At 36.9% G+C, this 17,201-nt stretch overlaps 1 protein-coding gene across 3 annotated transcripts; it reads right to left on the reverse strand.

Annotated features, from left to right (window-relative positions):
- Positions 1–6,015: 6,015 nt before the first annotated feature.
- On the reverse strand, positions 6,016–16,765 carry LOC121759174. 3 transcript variants are annotated; one of them, XR_006041605.1, is made up of 10 exons: positions 16,397–16,765; positions 12,839–15,912; positions 11,491–12,090; positions 9,536–10,970; positions 8,688–9,031; positions 8,430–8,603; positions 8,071–8,228; positions 6,832–6,923; positions 6,633–6,754; positions 6,016–6,331 (listed from the first exon to the last, which is right to left on the reverse strand). XR_006041605.1 is itself a non-coding variant. In XM_042154676.1 (9 exons), exons 1-9 carry the CDS (start codon positions 16,584–16,586, stop codon positions 6,711–6,713), a joined length of 6,111 nt encoding a protein of 2,036 aa, XP_042010610.1. In that variant the 5' UTR covers positions 16,587–16,765; the 3' UTR covers positions 6,016–6,710. The 3 variants fall into 3 exon arrangements, 1 of the variants encoding a protein (XP_042010610.1); XR_006041604.1 differs by having other exon boundaries at positions 6,016–6,371; XM_042154676.1 differs by having other exon boundaries at positions 6,016–6,754.
- Between the last annotated feature and the right edge of the window lie 436 nt (positions 16,766–17,201).

Genomic DNA, 17,201 nt, shown 5'->3' on the forward strand with positions numbered 1-17,201 from the left:
GGAAACGACGACGTTTTTTACCACAGCATGCCCTGCTGTGATTTAATCACAGCAGAGGATCCGCTCCCGTTTTTTTCTCTCTTGCCGCAGAAGTAGAACGATTTTTCAATTGTGGAGTACTATACTGCTGTAGTACTTGCTAATGAAACAAGAAAATGAAATAAAGTAAAAAATGAGCAAAGATTTGATTATTACTAAGCTCAATCCATTAAACTACACTTTATCGAGAAAAAATAAAGCCTGCTATCTGTATTCATATTTTGGTTATAATTTATGGTAATCATTTAATTATACCAATCTGTCTCGATCCTAGAACTAATTGTACACAGCCCTTGTGACATTTTTTGCAAAACTGATATTTTCATCCCAAAATATATTATCGATATCAACGTCCATATCAAGAATATTTTTAAAAAATTATTTTTTTCCCATGAATTTTAATCAATATCACAAATTTAAATAATAGTTGAATTTTTTCTACAGGTAACAAAATCTAATTCATTAAAATTAAATGGATAATTATATCGGGTTTTAGGAACTTTGTAATCCCATCACTATCATTTTTTAATATATCATTATCATTTTTTAACAATAATCAATATATCTAATGTGATAATAACAAATAAAATGTAGTTGGATTTGTACATTTGTTGTGATGAATTGATTGATAAACATAGGATGGAAAGGGGGTTTGATTTGGCATTTATTCGTGACGGATATGAGGTGAGGTGATTGGATACATGGCCATGGGCCGTTTATTTTAAATTACTGTAGTAGTATCAATTAGTAAATGGGCTTATACTAATTTTTTTTAAATGTGGCCCACTTATTAATGTTTCAATTTTTGTTTTAAATTACTGTAGTAGTATCAATTAGTAAATGAGCTTATACAAAAAAAATTTAAAATGTGGCCCACTTATTAGTGTTTCAATTTTTTGTGTTGCATACGTAAAAAAGACCATTGAAATCAGGTTTATATCTGACAAGAAGATTTAAACATCCATATTATTCTAAATATCTTGGTATATTTGGAATATCAAGAACAAGATCATATTTTAAGACTTCATACCAAATTTAGAGTTCAAGGAAAAAAATTTGATGTGGTGTACCGATACTTGTATATGTACTTGATTTCCGAACTTCACATTCCGACCATGACAAATGATTGAAAATTTGAATGACATGATATATTGACAGGACTTGAGAATTACATATATAAGGAGGACGGTATGACTTCATATCCTACATTATCAAAATTTACTTGAGAAAGTATATAGAATCAAAGCATGGATTCTAGCATGGTGAGTGTGACTTCATGAGTATGCGTCTCTTTCTCTTTGCCAAGGAGATTTCCAAGTCCCATCTTTATCGTCTTACCGATAGAATTTATGATTTTTTCGTCCCTTTGTGTTTTTGTGATCTTCCACTAATTTTGCTTTAGAATTAGGTTTTATCAGGATGGCTCCGACCTGCTTAGGAATTGTAAAAACTTATAGGATATGATTAGTATTTTTGTGGCAGTCTTGTCGATGGTCTTGTTAGACCAGCATTAAGCATTTTTATTGCATAAAAAGAATCAACAATTGTTTCATTTGGTTTTAAAAAGTGATGTTGGAATCATATGCCCGGTCAAAGAACTTTGACCAAGAATAATTTCAACAAGACATTTAATTTTGTAAAATTAAATGATATAGCGTCGATCTACGCTCGGAGTAGATGACCGTGGTATATTCATTTTCTTAAATCTGATTCCCGGTGAGTGAGAAATAATGGATTAAAGTTGTGTAAAATTGCGAGCTATTTAAATTAGTTAATTAAGTGAGTTAATTATCTCACACGGAAAGTAACAACCTTATTAAATAAGTATTTAATAAGAAGGATTATTACATGTAATAATTATAGTGGACTAAGATGAGCTATAGAACTCACACGCGCGCACGCGCGCGCCACCGCCGCCGCAAGCCTCGAGCCCTTGGACTTGGACTTAGATCTTGGCAATTGGTCTTTGGGCCTGGTCGTGGGGCTCAGTGCTTGGGTTCGACCCGAGGCTGGTCTAGTTCTTTTTAGACCACCACCGTCTCCACGTCAGCAAGCCAAGCGGGATGACACCCCGTCAGTATGACGCGGTAAAGCCAACGTGGCTGACGTCCACATCGTGAACGAACCTAGACGCGCAGCGTGTCCCCATACGTCCATCCATGATCAGCCTCTCCAGCTCTCGTAACGGCTTGTAACGCTCGGCGGTTACAGCCATCATGGTTGGTTGACCCATGCAGGCTGCAGTGGACTGAGCCTATAAATAACCTAGTCATTTCATGCATCTACACACCAATTCACAAGCATACACAACATAAGTTCTCTTCCTCTCTGCATTATTTTTTCTGTCGAAAGCTCTGCCCTCTCCTCCATCCAGTTCGCCGGAGCTCTGCTGATAGCGGTGCTGCTTCTTCAGAGACGTAGCCGTTTTATCTTTGGGGACGAAACGTCAATCCGAGAGCACTACCGGGGCGTATCTCGTCTTGCGGAAAGAGCCTCCTCGACCCGGCTTATTTCCACTTTAACGATTTACTGTTTCGATTTCTTTTTGTAATTTCGGTTCAGTTTGTTCTTCTGTATTCCTTCTTTTAGGTTGTATTACGCCCGACTTTTATCTATTGTAACCTAGAATCCAACAAGTGGGTCATTATGAAATGGGCTAAAATTTTCACATATTGACATATGTCTATGATTTTTGAATAGGTGAACTTTGAAAATGTTGTGAATACCCGTAATGGGTGGTGACAAATTTAATTAGGTAGGGAGGGGGCGGCTACAATTTTGAGGGCGTACTTGTACCTCTTCTCAATTTACTATACTATCAATTACCAATATTTGAATGAAGTGCCTTAAATTCTTAAGATTGGGCGCATGGATTTATGGGTGATGAAGGCTTAATTAGACAATACTACACGGGTCGGACCGGATATAACCGGACCCCGTTACCCAAATAAGCCCAACACGTACCCGATCACTCTACGCTACCCAAATATCAAATGCTTTTTATTTTCTTTTGTTTCTTTAATTTAGTTCTACTCTATTGAATTTCACTTCTAATCATTCCACCAACTTCCTCTGAATTTAAACTTTTTTTTGTATTCATCAATTTAATTATATTTATATTTTAATTAAATATTAGTTCATAGTATATTTTACTAGAGAAAAGAGAGCTAGCTCCGAGAATATTATTATATCAATAGTATATATGTAGTGCTTGTCAATTTTTCTTACCTATATAGTTGTGCACGCAGCTATAAGAGGTCTACTTGGCTGTCAATTTTTTTGTTATAATTTGTGTTGAGAATAAAGTGTTTGTTATAATTGGTGACATGATTTTGAAATGAAGAAAAAGTTGAATAACTTGCTTGCCCAAATATATAATTGCTTTATTAGCATAATCGTTTCCTAAAATATAAAAATTTTGTTGTCCATTAAGATTCTCGAAATTTTGTCTTCTCTTTTCAATTGATTGCTTCTGCTTTAAGTGAATCATTCTAGTGCTTACAGGATCAAAATTTTATTCATATTTAGCTTATTTATTTTCTTTGATTTCATGTAATAGTGCATAATTTCCTAATTCAAATGTGTTTAGAAATAATTTGTGTTTAGTAATTTCCTGATTTCAAGCAAGATCTAATCTTGAGTAATTTAATCTTAGCAGCTTGGTTTGAGTCATGTAGAAGAAGAGACCTAATTAGTTCATCACATATAGTGAAGACATTTGAGAAGTTGGAGTGGTATCATAGCGATTCTATTTGATATGCTATATCTCGTGTTTCACTATGTTGCATCGATTATAATAAAACACGAAATTTAGCAAAAAAAAGTTTCATAGATAATTTTACGCACGCGGACTTAAAGAGTAAAGACATAAACACGAAAAAGACACTAGGTTTGGTTAGAAAACCCTTTCACATGCAATGAAAACAAGTCACGAGGGTGCTTTGAAGAGCCGTCATTCTCTTTATTTGTCTAAACATATGCACTTATCCTCACTCTCACATTGCCCCAATTATCCTTTATATATTCAGCCTTTTCCAACAACTACCCACTAATTACTTTATTTCTCATTCATTACCTTTCTACAAGGTAAAAATTTATGTATGATCAGATGTATCAATTTAGGTAAAGTTAATTGATATTTGTTCAAAATATTTAATCTTAACTAATTTATTATTCCCAATTAAGATTTATAATTACGACGGATGGAGTGGAGTGCACTTTTTAATGATTTGGTTTAGTTGAATGCTTTTTTCAAATGATGCTATTGGTTGCATGTTGAATCTTGAATGCATGAGATGAGAGGGGAACTTTAATCATTTTTCTTGAAAGAAATATGTTTGTAGTTTTGGCAATTCTTCAGCAATGATTTTTTGTGGGCTTAGTAATAAATTAATGTATATTGTTTCCTGGATCTCTCTTTGTATTTTGTATCCTAAAGAGTCATAATGAAAATCTCTAGCTTGACATTAATCTCGAACATAGTCTAATAGAGATAAGTGAATAGTCAATTATCATGCTCTTTTATGTTCTTGATTGTACTTTTGTGTATGCATTAATTATTTCCCAACATTGTAATGGGATGAATATTTGTTGAGTTAAATTTACTTATTTATTAAAATTTAATTTATAACTAACCAATTTAATAAAATGGGTAACTATCCTAATTTCGTCCCTAGTTGTGCTAGGTAGGGTTATGTAGTGGCACATAATTAATGCTATGTCCTGTAGATGTATGATGAAAAAGTAGTAGTATTATATGATATAAGAATGGAAATCTCCTCGATGGGTAAGGTAAATCTTCCCTCTATAAATATAGCTCTTACCATTGCAACAACCACATCTCTCTCTCTCTCTCTCTCTCTCTCTCTCTCTCTCACACACACACACACACACACACATGCAGACATCAGACATGTAAATATTCTTATGGTTTTGATACGAGTTTTTTTCTCCAAACTACATATGTTTTCATTGTTTTGTGATTTTCTCGTGGGATTATGAGGCCCTTTTTAGTGCATAGAATTCCCTCAACTCATGAAGGAAAGGAATAATGGGATCATATGCTAATTCATAATTGATCTCCTTTCTCCATTAGAATATGCAACTTGCAGTTTGGCTATAGATATGCATTTATTGATTTTGTTGCTGTGAAAAACATGTAGCTAGCTAGGATGAAATTGTTGGTGATGACAAATAGGGGAAGTTGCTGACAGAAGAGAGAGAGCACATGCCGCCATTGGCAAACAAGCTTCTTTGCCTTTGTGGAAATGTGCTCTCTTTATTCTGTCAACCATCCCACCGCTGCCTCTGCCTACCACCGTTGTCTAACGTTTGTTTATCTTCTCTATATATGGGTTGAACTCTCTCACACACACACACAACACATCTTCTGTATTTCTTCCATTCCATATTTCATATTAAAATCTTAACAAGGTTGTATTGAAGGACAGCGTTCAATGATTCTACGTTTGAAGTAGGCACTTTTCCATCCATAAAAGGAAGCACTTTCATATTCAGAAGGCTCAATTTAACTGCTGGACAAAAGCTCTCTCTCAATTTCTTGTGTGGACCTTTAGATGATTGCATGTTTATGTTAATTTACTTGCTTTACATTATTAGAGCAAAGATGATTCTTGGATTAGCAAATGGAGGTGGCTGAAGTGAATCAAAGAGCTCCACAAATTACACATGAATCATTGAGTCATGACTCATGACAATTAAGTACTATCAGTTTTGTTTCATTCTTATAACAAACTTGTGGTTTCTAATTCTTCGATTGTTTGTGTTCCATCATGTAACGGAATTTGCACTATTTGTAGCATGTGTTTCACAAGAAATATACTGTCGGGGCTAATGAAAGACAACTAACTAATTCACTCTGCTTAGTCTCTTCAATGAGTTCATATGGTTGTCGCATATATACTATAATTATGTTCCCAGCAGTGTGAAACATGGAATCAGGACAGTTTCATCAAATGAAAGAACAAATTGTGAACTAAAAATCATGGATTCGTCGTAACAGAAGTAAGAACATTAATACATATACATGTTAGTTTTGTCCTATTTATTCCAAGCGTCCCTTCTCATGTACACAATATATTAGTAATATGCCAAGCATCCATACAAGGCATCTAACATCAAATGATTAAGAGAGTTCTTCCGGCGAACATAAAAAGCCTCGAAATCCAAATATCATCTCATGCAGACACAGGGCAGTATTAACCTAAAGGGGGGGGAAGATTAAGCTTTCTTAACACTCCAATCTGCATCCTCGGTTGATACATGCAATGGGCTGAGGAAGACACCATTACTAGAAATCAAAATATGCTACCCTGACATCAAATATATAGCAAATATTTCAGATAGAGAGTGCCAAAACTAGATTCAGCTTTTACCCCATGGCATACTAAAGTAAAAGTTTGATGATTCCTGATGTCATGAAACAACCTAATTACAAAGTCATAAGAGAAAGTTTTGGGAATAGAAGACACTAGATTCATCCTTTAGCTCTCAACTCTTGCATTTTGATAGAATTGTCAAATTAACCCTTTAATTTAATAAGTTGATATGACACCGAAAGTGAAAGGAAAAACCTTTTGAGCATAATAAGCCTCCGTCAGAAACAATCAGCAAAAATTTGAGAGATGACAATCAACAGCCAATAATTTGATTCAAGCAGCCACCTTCTTTTGCTGTAGCTTGCGGGGTAGCAAAACTGGATAGTACAAATAAGTTATAGTTATGAACTGCAAGTTTTCATGCAAAATAAGTTCATATATATTCAAAACTTACTTTCACCGATACTGCAAAAACTTTCAAGGGGGAAAATCACATCAGGGTCCAATTGGTGCTTCATTGGTAAAAACAGAGCGATGGAGCTTTTACTGCACAAAAATATAGCAAAGAACCTTAGCTTATGTTTAATAAAGAACTTAAGGCTGAAAAAGCTTGAAAGGGGCTGAGAATGAGAACTCCATGGGCATGAATGACTCATATGCTGACTTATTACTAAGCTAAGACTTTAGCCTATCTAAATCAACTGTGTCATCTAATTTTATGATTATAATCTAAATAAATAAATTATTTGGCACTTCAAAACAAGTCCCAAATTTATGCTTGACATACTTTAACTTGACAGGGCATTGATAAAAATCTAAAACTCCATTTATTTGGATATTAGGCAGCATAGAATATGTGGAAGGACAAGTTCAAATAAGAAACCAAAAGCTAAACTATGTCTCTATTTCATTTAGGACATCTAAAGTATAATTTAATGCCTTTCTAGAAGAGAGTTGAGCAAAATCAAAAGAGATGTCAAATAAAAATGAATTTGTAAGATACATTTGCATGACTGCGCATGGAAAGCACACTGTCTAATATTGAAGTGTTTTAACAAATATGCCACTTTTACCGTCTTTGTCAAAAAGATCAGGGAAATCAGATAGCATAAATGTATGTTCAGAAGTACAAGGCAAGCATCTAAGACAGCAATAAGATTAGTAGGCAGGGCATATACAATTAGAATTATGGTCCCAATTCTCTATATATAAAGGGTGTACAACAAAAGGTTTTATGTGGAGAAATAATTGAAGTTGATAATGTTGCTTATATTTAATAAAAATCAAACTAATTCCCCATGGATTTTATTTAATACTCCCTCCGTCCCACAAGAATATGCACTCTTTCCTTTTTAGTCCGTCCCACAAGAATATGCACTTTCCAATTTTAGAAATTCTTTTTACTCTAATGAGGTGGGACTCATCCTCCACTAACAATACTTTAATTATTTTTTCTCTCTACCTCTCTCTTACTTTCCCAATTTTTGCATTAAAACCCGTGTCGAACCCAAAGTGCATATTCTTTAGGGACGGAGGGAGTATGAAAATGGGCAATTATCTCTTGTTTTCATGATATCTCGTATTGAGTTCCTAACTTTCATTCTAGTCCTTAGAAATCAAGCATTACTATTTCATGCCTTCCAAAGTTATGCAAAACATCTCCATAAGAATTAAGAATTTATTAAATAAGCACCTGGACCATGATGGAATACGTTTCTTGCTGCGCAACTCATCATCCTCTTCATCTTCATCATCTGTGCACTGGTATGGAGAGATTTCATATGATTTTCCATTACTGTTCGGAACTATCAAGTCCTCATTTCTGGGTGATTTATCCACTGCATGCATCCCCTGGAAGAATTTGATGCAACAAATGTTGATGCCAAATTGAAGGAAGTAAGCATACAATTAATGTACAAAACATGGGTTACAGGTAAAGCACTACTTAAAAGTATTGCAGAAGACTATTCAATTCGATCAAAAAAGAAAAAAGAAAAAAAAAAGTATTGCAGAAGACAATTCATCTAAAGCTACCATGAAAGAATCCCCTACCTCTCCATCACATATAGCAGAAGTACCAGATTCTTCATAATTCGCCACAAATTCATTGAGTGTTAAATTATTGTCTGCCTCCTGCATGGCCACGCTTTCTCCTCCAGTGATTTCCCTGTTCTGCTGCTTTTTAGATTTATTGTTGAATTCCTTCTTTCTCTTCATTTGGTCATCCTATGAAAACACAGAATTTAGTTAGACAGCTTTACCCAGACAAATTAGTAGCCACAAAGCTTTTGACACATCTAAAAGTGCAACCTTGGTCCGTTGATTTTCCTTTTCAGGCCTCACTACTCGCTTTTTTTCTTCTTGATCCCTTTGCCGCTGCCTTGATTCAAGTCGCATTCTTTTCTTCTCCTTCTCCTTCTTCTCTTCTTCCTCCCTCAGCCTTTTCTTTGCAATAACCTCAGCATCCTTTTTCTTGCGATCTTCTTCTTTCTTTGTCTTCTCCAATTCGATGTTTTTCAAATTCTTTTCTTCCAACTTTGCTCGTTCAAGTTTTAAAGCTTCCTTCCTCTTCTTACGTTCATTTTCTTTTTGCTCCTCTACACGTTTTGCAGCCTCAGCAGCCTCCAGGGCCTTCACCTTGACATCTCTTTTTCCTACAAGATAGCGATTTCTATAAAGAATAGTTGAACGAAGGAATGATAAATTATTTCTTCCGCCACCTCGTCAACAACCTACCAACATTCTGGACAAATTTATAAAATTTAGAGGTTCGACAACTTTACTGGGGATGACAGCTATAGAACAGTTCAAATCTCTATAGTTCTTAAATCTTTATATGTATGACTAACCCAAACAAATACAAATGTATGAGGCATCCCTGTCTTTCAGGCTATCGTTATACTTACAAGTAAAAGTTTCTTCCCCCAAAATCCAAGAGCTACAAGTGATGACTTATATTCTTACTATGATAGTAAATACTTAGACAACCAACAAGAAGATAGCAAGGGCCTATCTTTTCAAACATTTTTTGAGCTGGAATAGGTCCTTAGCTGGTTTGTGAGACATGCAACCCTTTCAATATGGCATTGTTTTAATATGATGATATAATCAAACAATCAAGTCAACATTAAAAATAAAATAGACAGGAAAAAAGCTACCTTGACATGCTGTAGCTGCTTGTTTTTGTTGTATCAGTGGTATAAAGGAACTAATATTCGAGACAATGTTATTACTTCTAGATCCTCTCGAAGAAAGCTTTTGATCCTGCCCTTTCAACCTGGTTTTTGTTGAAACAACTGACTTGCTGATGCTGTTGTACACTGATTCCTTGGCCCTCTTGGTTGCATTTGAACCAATAGATGAAAGTTGGTGTTTCCTACCATCAGCAGCACGAGTACATGATGTCTGTTTTTCGCTGGCCTCGCTATTTTTTCTAAACTGATACTTTTGACCCAATAGTGTCTTCTCTTGTGTCCCAGTGACACTAAATTTTGATCTGAGAAAATCCACAGAACCTGCTCTCAATGTCTCCTCTTCTGTAGAAACTGAAATGGGAGGATTCGTACACATATTTGTCAAATCTGTAAGTGGATTCCTTTTATCACAGTTGTTAGCCAATGATGAATCAGTTTCATCTTGTGTATCACCTGCATTCTCTTCCATAGTTTTATTCTCTTCACTACTACTGGGATCTTCCTCTATTGGGAAGCAAGTAAGTTCAGGATTTGAAGTGGAACATTTTCCTGAACTCCCAGAATGTGATGAGAATTGATTCCAAAGCTTCCCAACTGGAGATGGTGGTTGGTTTCTTGAATCCCAACCATATCTTTCACCAGAATAAGCAAGAGAAACAGAATAAGGCATCCCATCAAGGGCATTCTTGTAATCATCTGAAGAACTGCTATGAGATTGAAAATGAATCCCAACCTCAGCATTTAAAGGATTAGCATCTCCAAATTGTGTGTGCTCGAGATGACCATCATCAGACATAGATTTACACAAATTTCCGGTGTCCTGAAATTTGAAAGCAGATGAGAAGTGGGATGAGGATCCATCCAAGCTAGCAGATCTGCAAATTTCAGCTAGAATGCTAGCACGTTCCAGTGTTGTCCTAGGAAGTTCCAGTTCACCAAGGTCAAATCCAACTGCTGGAAGATTCATTTCCTCGGTGTCTGTTTCTGCATTTACAATGAACCCCTCAAATACAGGAATAGATTGATCAAAATAAATAAGTTGCAGATCTTCATGGCTTGAGGAAAGAACAGAATGCTGCATGTGTAAACCATCCTCCCACTTGGGAGGTTGCTGTATTTCCTCAGTCAGTGTACTGCTGAGTTTCATAATATCAGAACTTTGATTGTCAGTATTATTTTCGAGATTACATAAGTTCTGTATACATTGTTTATACCCAGACAGGCTTGCATCAAGATAATCACAAGTCAAAGGTGAAGTTCTGGTTCCCTCAATATAGCATCCTTGTGAGTTTCGGGATTCTTTCTTGGCCAAGCTTGAGATTGTCGCAGCTAACTGCTCGCTATTTATAACAGGCGATGTATGTTCATTTTCACTCCTTTCAACGTAGCAAGATTCAACCTGCAAATTTAAAGAAGAAGAAAAATTGGATTCATCACACTCGCCTTACTGTGCATCTTTAAGGTCAAGCAACATTCTCGATTGCAGGTCTGATCTACTTTCAATTATTTGACCTCACTATCATTACATTGAAGTGTGTCAAATAGAATATCAGTACATTTTCATTATTTCTGCATCGGTGACTTTTTCTTTTAAGGATCTTAGACTGCCAGCTGTCCAAGACTCTTTTGTTAAAAATCATGAAAATCTCCCCCATCCAACCCCAATCCCTTAAAACTACTAATAAACACCTACATGAAACAAACCAAATTTGACAGCGCCATTCAAAAGTCAGTAAATAATGAATATTCAGCATATATGGATCATGATCATGGATTGATGAGTAGAACATTTTAAGAAAATAAATAAACTGAACATAATTTAACATGAAGAAGAAGCCATCAGGTAGGACATTCACAAGAAGTCATATTTCATAATATTTACCTAAATACTTTAAATGAAGGCATGAAGAAGATTATACCTCTCCATGATGGGACAACATTGCAGGTTGAATTTCTTCCATTGGATTAGCCTTCGCCTCTAAGCATAATCCATCATCTGTACTCTTTTCTCCATGTACCACGAGACCAGAGTCTATCTCAATTTCCATTGTTTTCTGATAAGCAATGTCAGGATCCCATTGAAAGGTGTGAGGCTTTGTCACCCGAAAGCTCTTGGAAGTTGCACAGCCACGATCTTGCAGATGTTCAATTTTCCGTCTTTTGATCTGTGGCCATGATTCAGTTCGCACGTGTCTGAGTCTTCTCTCGAATGACAATTTTTTATCATCCAACCTGATCATACTATGTCTTCCCAATGAAGTAATCCCCAGTGATGAATCTCCATGTTTGCTACTTACACCACTCTCAGGCCATGATAATATTTGAGATTGATGAGCAGGATATTGCTTCATATCATCAATTGCAATAGGATTTGTCCCTGCTTTCTTAATTAAGCAAGCGTTGGACTTTGCTGCTGGGTCTTTTTCTGACTCTTGGACCTGTGAAAGCCTTGAGTTTTTGCTTTCTGGAACACTGAAGACCAATTGACTCTTATCGCATGCTTCATCATCGAAATTCCCCTGTGACGAAGAAATATTAACCTCAAAAAATAGAAAAAAATAACATCTAGAATCCTAGATTAACAGACAACGTTGAAAGGTACTGAAGGCTATGCATCTCTGTAGGCATGATAACATGCATATTTAAGATAGTGGAGTCGTGTGTGCTGATGAATTGCAGTTGACTAGAACAGTGATGGTTCGATGAAGTTTTGCAAGCATTTGTTGGACAAAGAATGAGGATGATATAATTCTCTACTAGGGTATGGTCATTCACATCCTAGAATAAAAATTGGCAAAGCCATTGAAGACTTCAGAGAGGAAAAGATTGGTCGTAGAATTTATTTATAATTTCAAAAAGGTGATCCAACGTTCAAGACACTTCAGCCTTCTCTCTATTAATTACTCTCAGAAACAGTCCAAAAAATAGTAATAAGTTGGGAGAAAATAAATGGAATTTGCAAAGGTGGTCTTGCTGCAATAATAAATATTATATCAATGATGTCACTTTACACGAGGAGCTATGAATTTTCAGAAGAAAAGAAGGCTTTAGGAATGTCAGATTTTTGTGCCAGCATTACTCTTCAATGAGGAGCTGTATGATTGCAGTAGTAATCGTAGAAGGAACATCTTCAATGGTTTTTTTATCTAACTTAATACTAGTACAAAAATTCTCAGTGTGAATGAAAATGTGCACAGTATTATAAAAAGAGATTATAAAAACACTAGAAACTGCACCAGATGGAGAAGCATATTCATATGAAAATACCTGTTCCATGCTGTGCACAGGGGAGGACTCAGGCCCATATTTAACATGTAAATTCACTGGAAGAATTTGAATGTCAGTTATGTCGACCAGTTTAGATGGAAGATCATGCATCTCGCCATGAACTTCAGAACTTCTAAAATTTAGCTCAACTTCTGAACTAACTTCGGAAGCATTTAATATTACACTGTCTATAACTGGTCCAAATTTTCCAATGTGAGTGTCTGGGCTCTCCTGGACATCAGGTTGAAAGGAATCCCTGCAGACTTTCCCTCCTTGAGTTGAGATATCTAGCATCCTTGGTAACTGCTTACTTGAAGATGGCTGGTTATTTCCACCAGGAATTCCTTTATCTAGTGATACATCAGGATCATGCAAGGAACAACTCAACTTCTTTCCAGATCTCGAAGTGAAGGCTTTCAGGTCGTACTCTTCAGTCTGTTTCTCCTCTAACTGTTTTGGTTCCACAGATGCGAAAGAATCTGATGGAGTCAGTGCAAGTTCAGACTCCAAGCCTCTTCCCTGCTTAGAATAATCAGAACTGGAAAGTCTAGACTTGTTAACGTGATCAGGCAAACAAAGCTCACTGGCCATAACAAGCTTGCCATTTTCATCATCATGAAGCAGCTTATGGGTGCCAAGATAGGGAGGAATAGATTGAACACTTGATATCTGAAGTTCTTTAGCAGTATGGGTGCCAAGATAGGGAGGAATAGATTGAACACTTGATATCTGAAGTTCTTTAGCAGACTTTCCTTCACGGTCTGAGATGGATTCAGTGCCCTCATTATACGTTACAGGAAGATACATTTGTTTGCCAAAAGAATGAGTTTGTGACCTTGTCACCCTACGAAATCCATCAGACGTTTTAACCAACCCCAATAGCTCTTGAGAATCATTAACCTGTCTGGCTGATCCTGCTCTTGATGGCGGATTATTTTCACCACGAATTCCTTTATCTAGTGGTACATCAGGATCATGCAAGGAACAACTCAACTTCTTTCCAGATCTAGAACTGAAGGCTTTCAGGTCGTACTCTTCAGCCTGTTTCGACTCTAACTGCTTTGGTTCCGCAGATGCAGAAGAATCTGAAGGAGTCAGTGGAGCTTCAGACTCCAACCCTCTTTCCTGCTTCAAAGCCTTAGAACTGGAAAGACTAGACTTATCAACGTGATCAGGCAAACAAAGCTCACTGGCCATAACAAGCTTGCCATTTTCATCATCATGAAGCAGCTTATGGGTGCCAATATAGGGAGGAATAGATTGAGCAATTGATATTTGAAGTTCTTCAGCAGACTTTCCTTCATGGTCTGAGATGGATTCTGTGCCCTCATTATACGTTACAGGTAGACACATTTGTTTGCCATAAGAATGAGTTTGTGACCTTGTCACCCTACGAAATCCATCAGACGTTTTAACTAACCCCAGTAGCTCTTGAGAACTATTAACCTGTCTTGCTGATCCTGCACTTGATGGCAAATAATTTTCACCACGAATTTCTTTATCTAGTGGTACATCAGGATCATTCAAGGGACAATTCAACTTCTTTCCAGATGTAGAAGTGAAGGCATTCAGGTCGTACACTTCAGCCTGTTTCGACTCTAACTGCTTTGGTTCCGCAGATGCAGAAGAATCTGAAGGAGTCAGTGCAACTTCAGACTCAAATCCTCTCCCCTGCTTAGAATAATTAGCACTGGAAAGGCTAGACTTATCAACATGATCAGGCAAACAAAGCTCACTGGCCATAACAAGCTTGCCATTTTCATCATCATGAAGCATCTTATGGGTACTAAGATAGGAAGGAATATATTGAACACTTGAGCTCTGAAGTTCTTCAGCAGACTTTCCTTCACAGTATGCGATGGATTCTTTACCCTCATTAAACGTTACAGGTCGAAACGTTTCTTTTCCATAAGAATGAGTTTTTGACCTTGTCACGCTACGAAATTCATCAGATGGTTTATCTAACCCCAACTGCTCTTGAGAATCATTAACTTGTCTTGCTAATCCAGCACTATGAACGTTACAGGAATGAATCTTCATTAAGGATCCATCAAAACAATCTGGGGGTAGATAATCCCCAGCATCCTTCATAGTAATATCTATTCCCTGATAATCATCAAAAGAACTACCAGCTTTGGTTGAGTCACAACCACAAGTTTGCCTTCTTCTGGAAACATCTGACCTAATAATTTCACCAGTATGAACATTTTTTCCTTCATCCTCGCAGAGAAAATATGCATCTTCATCTGCCCTGCCTCTAATGCTTTCACGACAAGCAGCAGATGGTCCAGCTTTTGGCAGGTTAACATGATTATCAGGATGCTCAGTGTCAGAAATAGGATTGGATTCTTTTCTCTTTACACTAGCATCTTGACATGAGGCCTTTTCTCTGTAGTAATTAGATGAACAACCCAATGGAGAAGAGCCTACAACAGATATTGGAACTTCTGCATGAGATTCAGACCTACTCTCAGAGTGTGCAGCCACTTCCTCTTCTCTATTTAAGCTATGAGTTTCAACCACATTCCTATTCACACTACTGTGATTATCAATTATACAGGGTTCTTCCAATTGGGACATATCATCATTTTGGCATGGCTGCTTTGTAATAGAGAGAGAAAACCTAATCTGGCTAGAAACAACATCGCCATTGCTCTCATGTCTTAAACCACTCTTCCCTGATGCTTTTGCACTGCTGCGGAGCTTAAGAGCTTTTTGTCTGGACTTGGACCTCTGGATTCCAGCTAGCGACTGATCTGGTATAGTGTAATTATTTGAGATATTTTCATCTGTCTGATCCTTAGACAATGCAGCACTATGATCTAGCTTGGGAACTGAGCTGAGGGCACATTCACCATTATCGTCACAGCTAAATCCAGGTGCTACTGGTTCATTTTCTTGATAAAGATCTTCATTAGCAGCTGGAATTTCCACAACGTCTCCATCCCTAAATTTTTCGTGATCACCAGTAACGATTAAGTTGCTATGCCCTGGGGAGCTGGCAATAGAGCAACGGGCTGACCCCTCCTGATACTGACTTAGAAGTCTAGAGATGAGGTCTTCTTCATTTAGCTCTGCAATGACAACATAATTACAACAAACAATGTATGTCAGTCCTCAATTGACGAACACCTTATTTCACATAGTACTTATTATAGTCAGTATTCTCAAAAAGCAAAACTCAATTTCCCTAGGCTATTTAACCTAGAGAGACGTATAATTAGACATAGTCAACAGTTGCAACAATGGCAGATACAAAGACTGTCCAGCAATAGTTTATGCCCAAAGCTTCATCTATACTATTTAGCCCAAAATTGTTTGACAAAAAAAAAAAGATTGGTCCTATCTATCAATGTAAAAAAAAATCGCCCTGTCCAGATTTGCTAGTGCTGCTGACCTAAAAACAAACAATAACTTTGAAAAAAAAAAATCCAACAGATAAAACTATAAACAGTCTGTTTTCTCAAGGCTCAAACCATGGGAGCACTCAATTGCACACTTAATTCGGGGTTTGAAGCCCTTGACCAAAAAATTGGCGGAAACTCTTTACGAGAATACCTTTCGCGGCCGAGGTGCTAGGGTCCCGAAGCCACGAGGGAGGGCTAATTCCTTGAATGAGGAGTTTGGAAGCGAGGTGCTGACTGTACGACTCCGTTTGTTGCTTCACGTGTTCGATTATCGATCTCTTCCGCTCGGAGAGCCGCGACAACAGCTTCTCCGCCGCCTTCAACTTCTCCGCCGTCGCCATCTTCTTCCGCCACCAAGCTGTGTGGTTATAGATGATTCATCTATGGTAAGATAATCGACCTGAAGCTGCGACTTGAAGTTGTTTCAGATTCGAAAATTATGAACAGAGAGTGTGTGTATGTGTGTGTAAATGTGATGGTTGAATGAACGGTGAGGATCACATCCAGTCGAGCGCGGAAGGGAAGTTCAAAAAATTGGGTGATTAAACTAACCGTTCGAAAATAGTAGAAATGTATAGGCGGGTTATTAAAGTCGTAAGATATTCGGGTCGGATCTGTCCGGATGTACTGCGCCCAATCCTATCTCTACTGTCAAAGTCTCAATTAATAATGAAATTTTCCGCAATGTCACCTCACACTCTCACTCAAATTTAATCAATAAATTTCAAGTCAGATAAATTATTTTTACTATTTGTATATCACATTAATTAATTAGAGTCACGTCCTACTTCTAGGCTTGTGTTGTCACATATCATGTAATATGCAACATTGTAAACACAAACATGCAATTCAACCTAAAAAAAAGAAAATAATAATAATAATAACATGCAACGCAACCTACTTACTACCTTGTGTTGCCACGTAACATACAACATTGTAAATACAAACATGCAATA

Source organism: Salvia splendens, chromosome 12 (genome assembly GCF_004379255.2).
Source record: "Salvia splendens isolate huo1 chromosome 12, SspV2, whole genome shotgun sequence".
NCBI classification, from domain to species: domain Eukaryota; kingdom Viridiplantae; phylum Streptophyta; class Magnoliopsida; order Lamiales; family Lamiaceae; genus Salvia; species Salvia splendens.

Excerpts from the sequence above, each read along its gene's own strand:
- LOC121759174 (XM_042154676.1), bottom strand. The coding sequence starts at position 16,586 with ATGGCGACGGCGGAGAAGTTGAAGGCGGCGGAGAAGCTGTTGTCGCGG. Across the intron at positions 15,913-16,396 it reads TAGCACCTCGGCCGCGAAAG|AGCTAAATGAAGAAGACCTC; the intron begins GTATTCTCGTAA and ends TTGTCATTGCAG. Across the intron at positions 12,091-12,838 it reads CTGTGCACAGCATGGAACAG|GGGAATTTCGATGATGAAGC; the intron begins GTATTTTCATAT and ends TCTTCGTCACAG.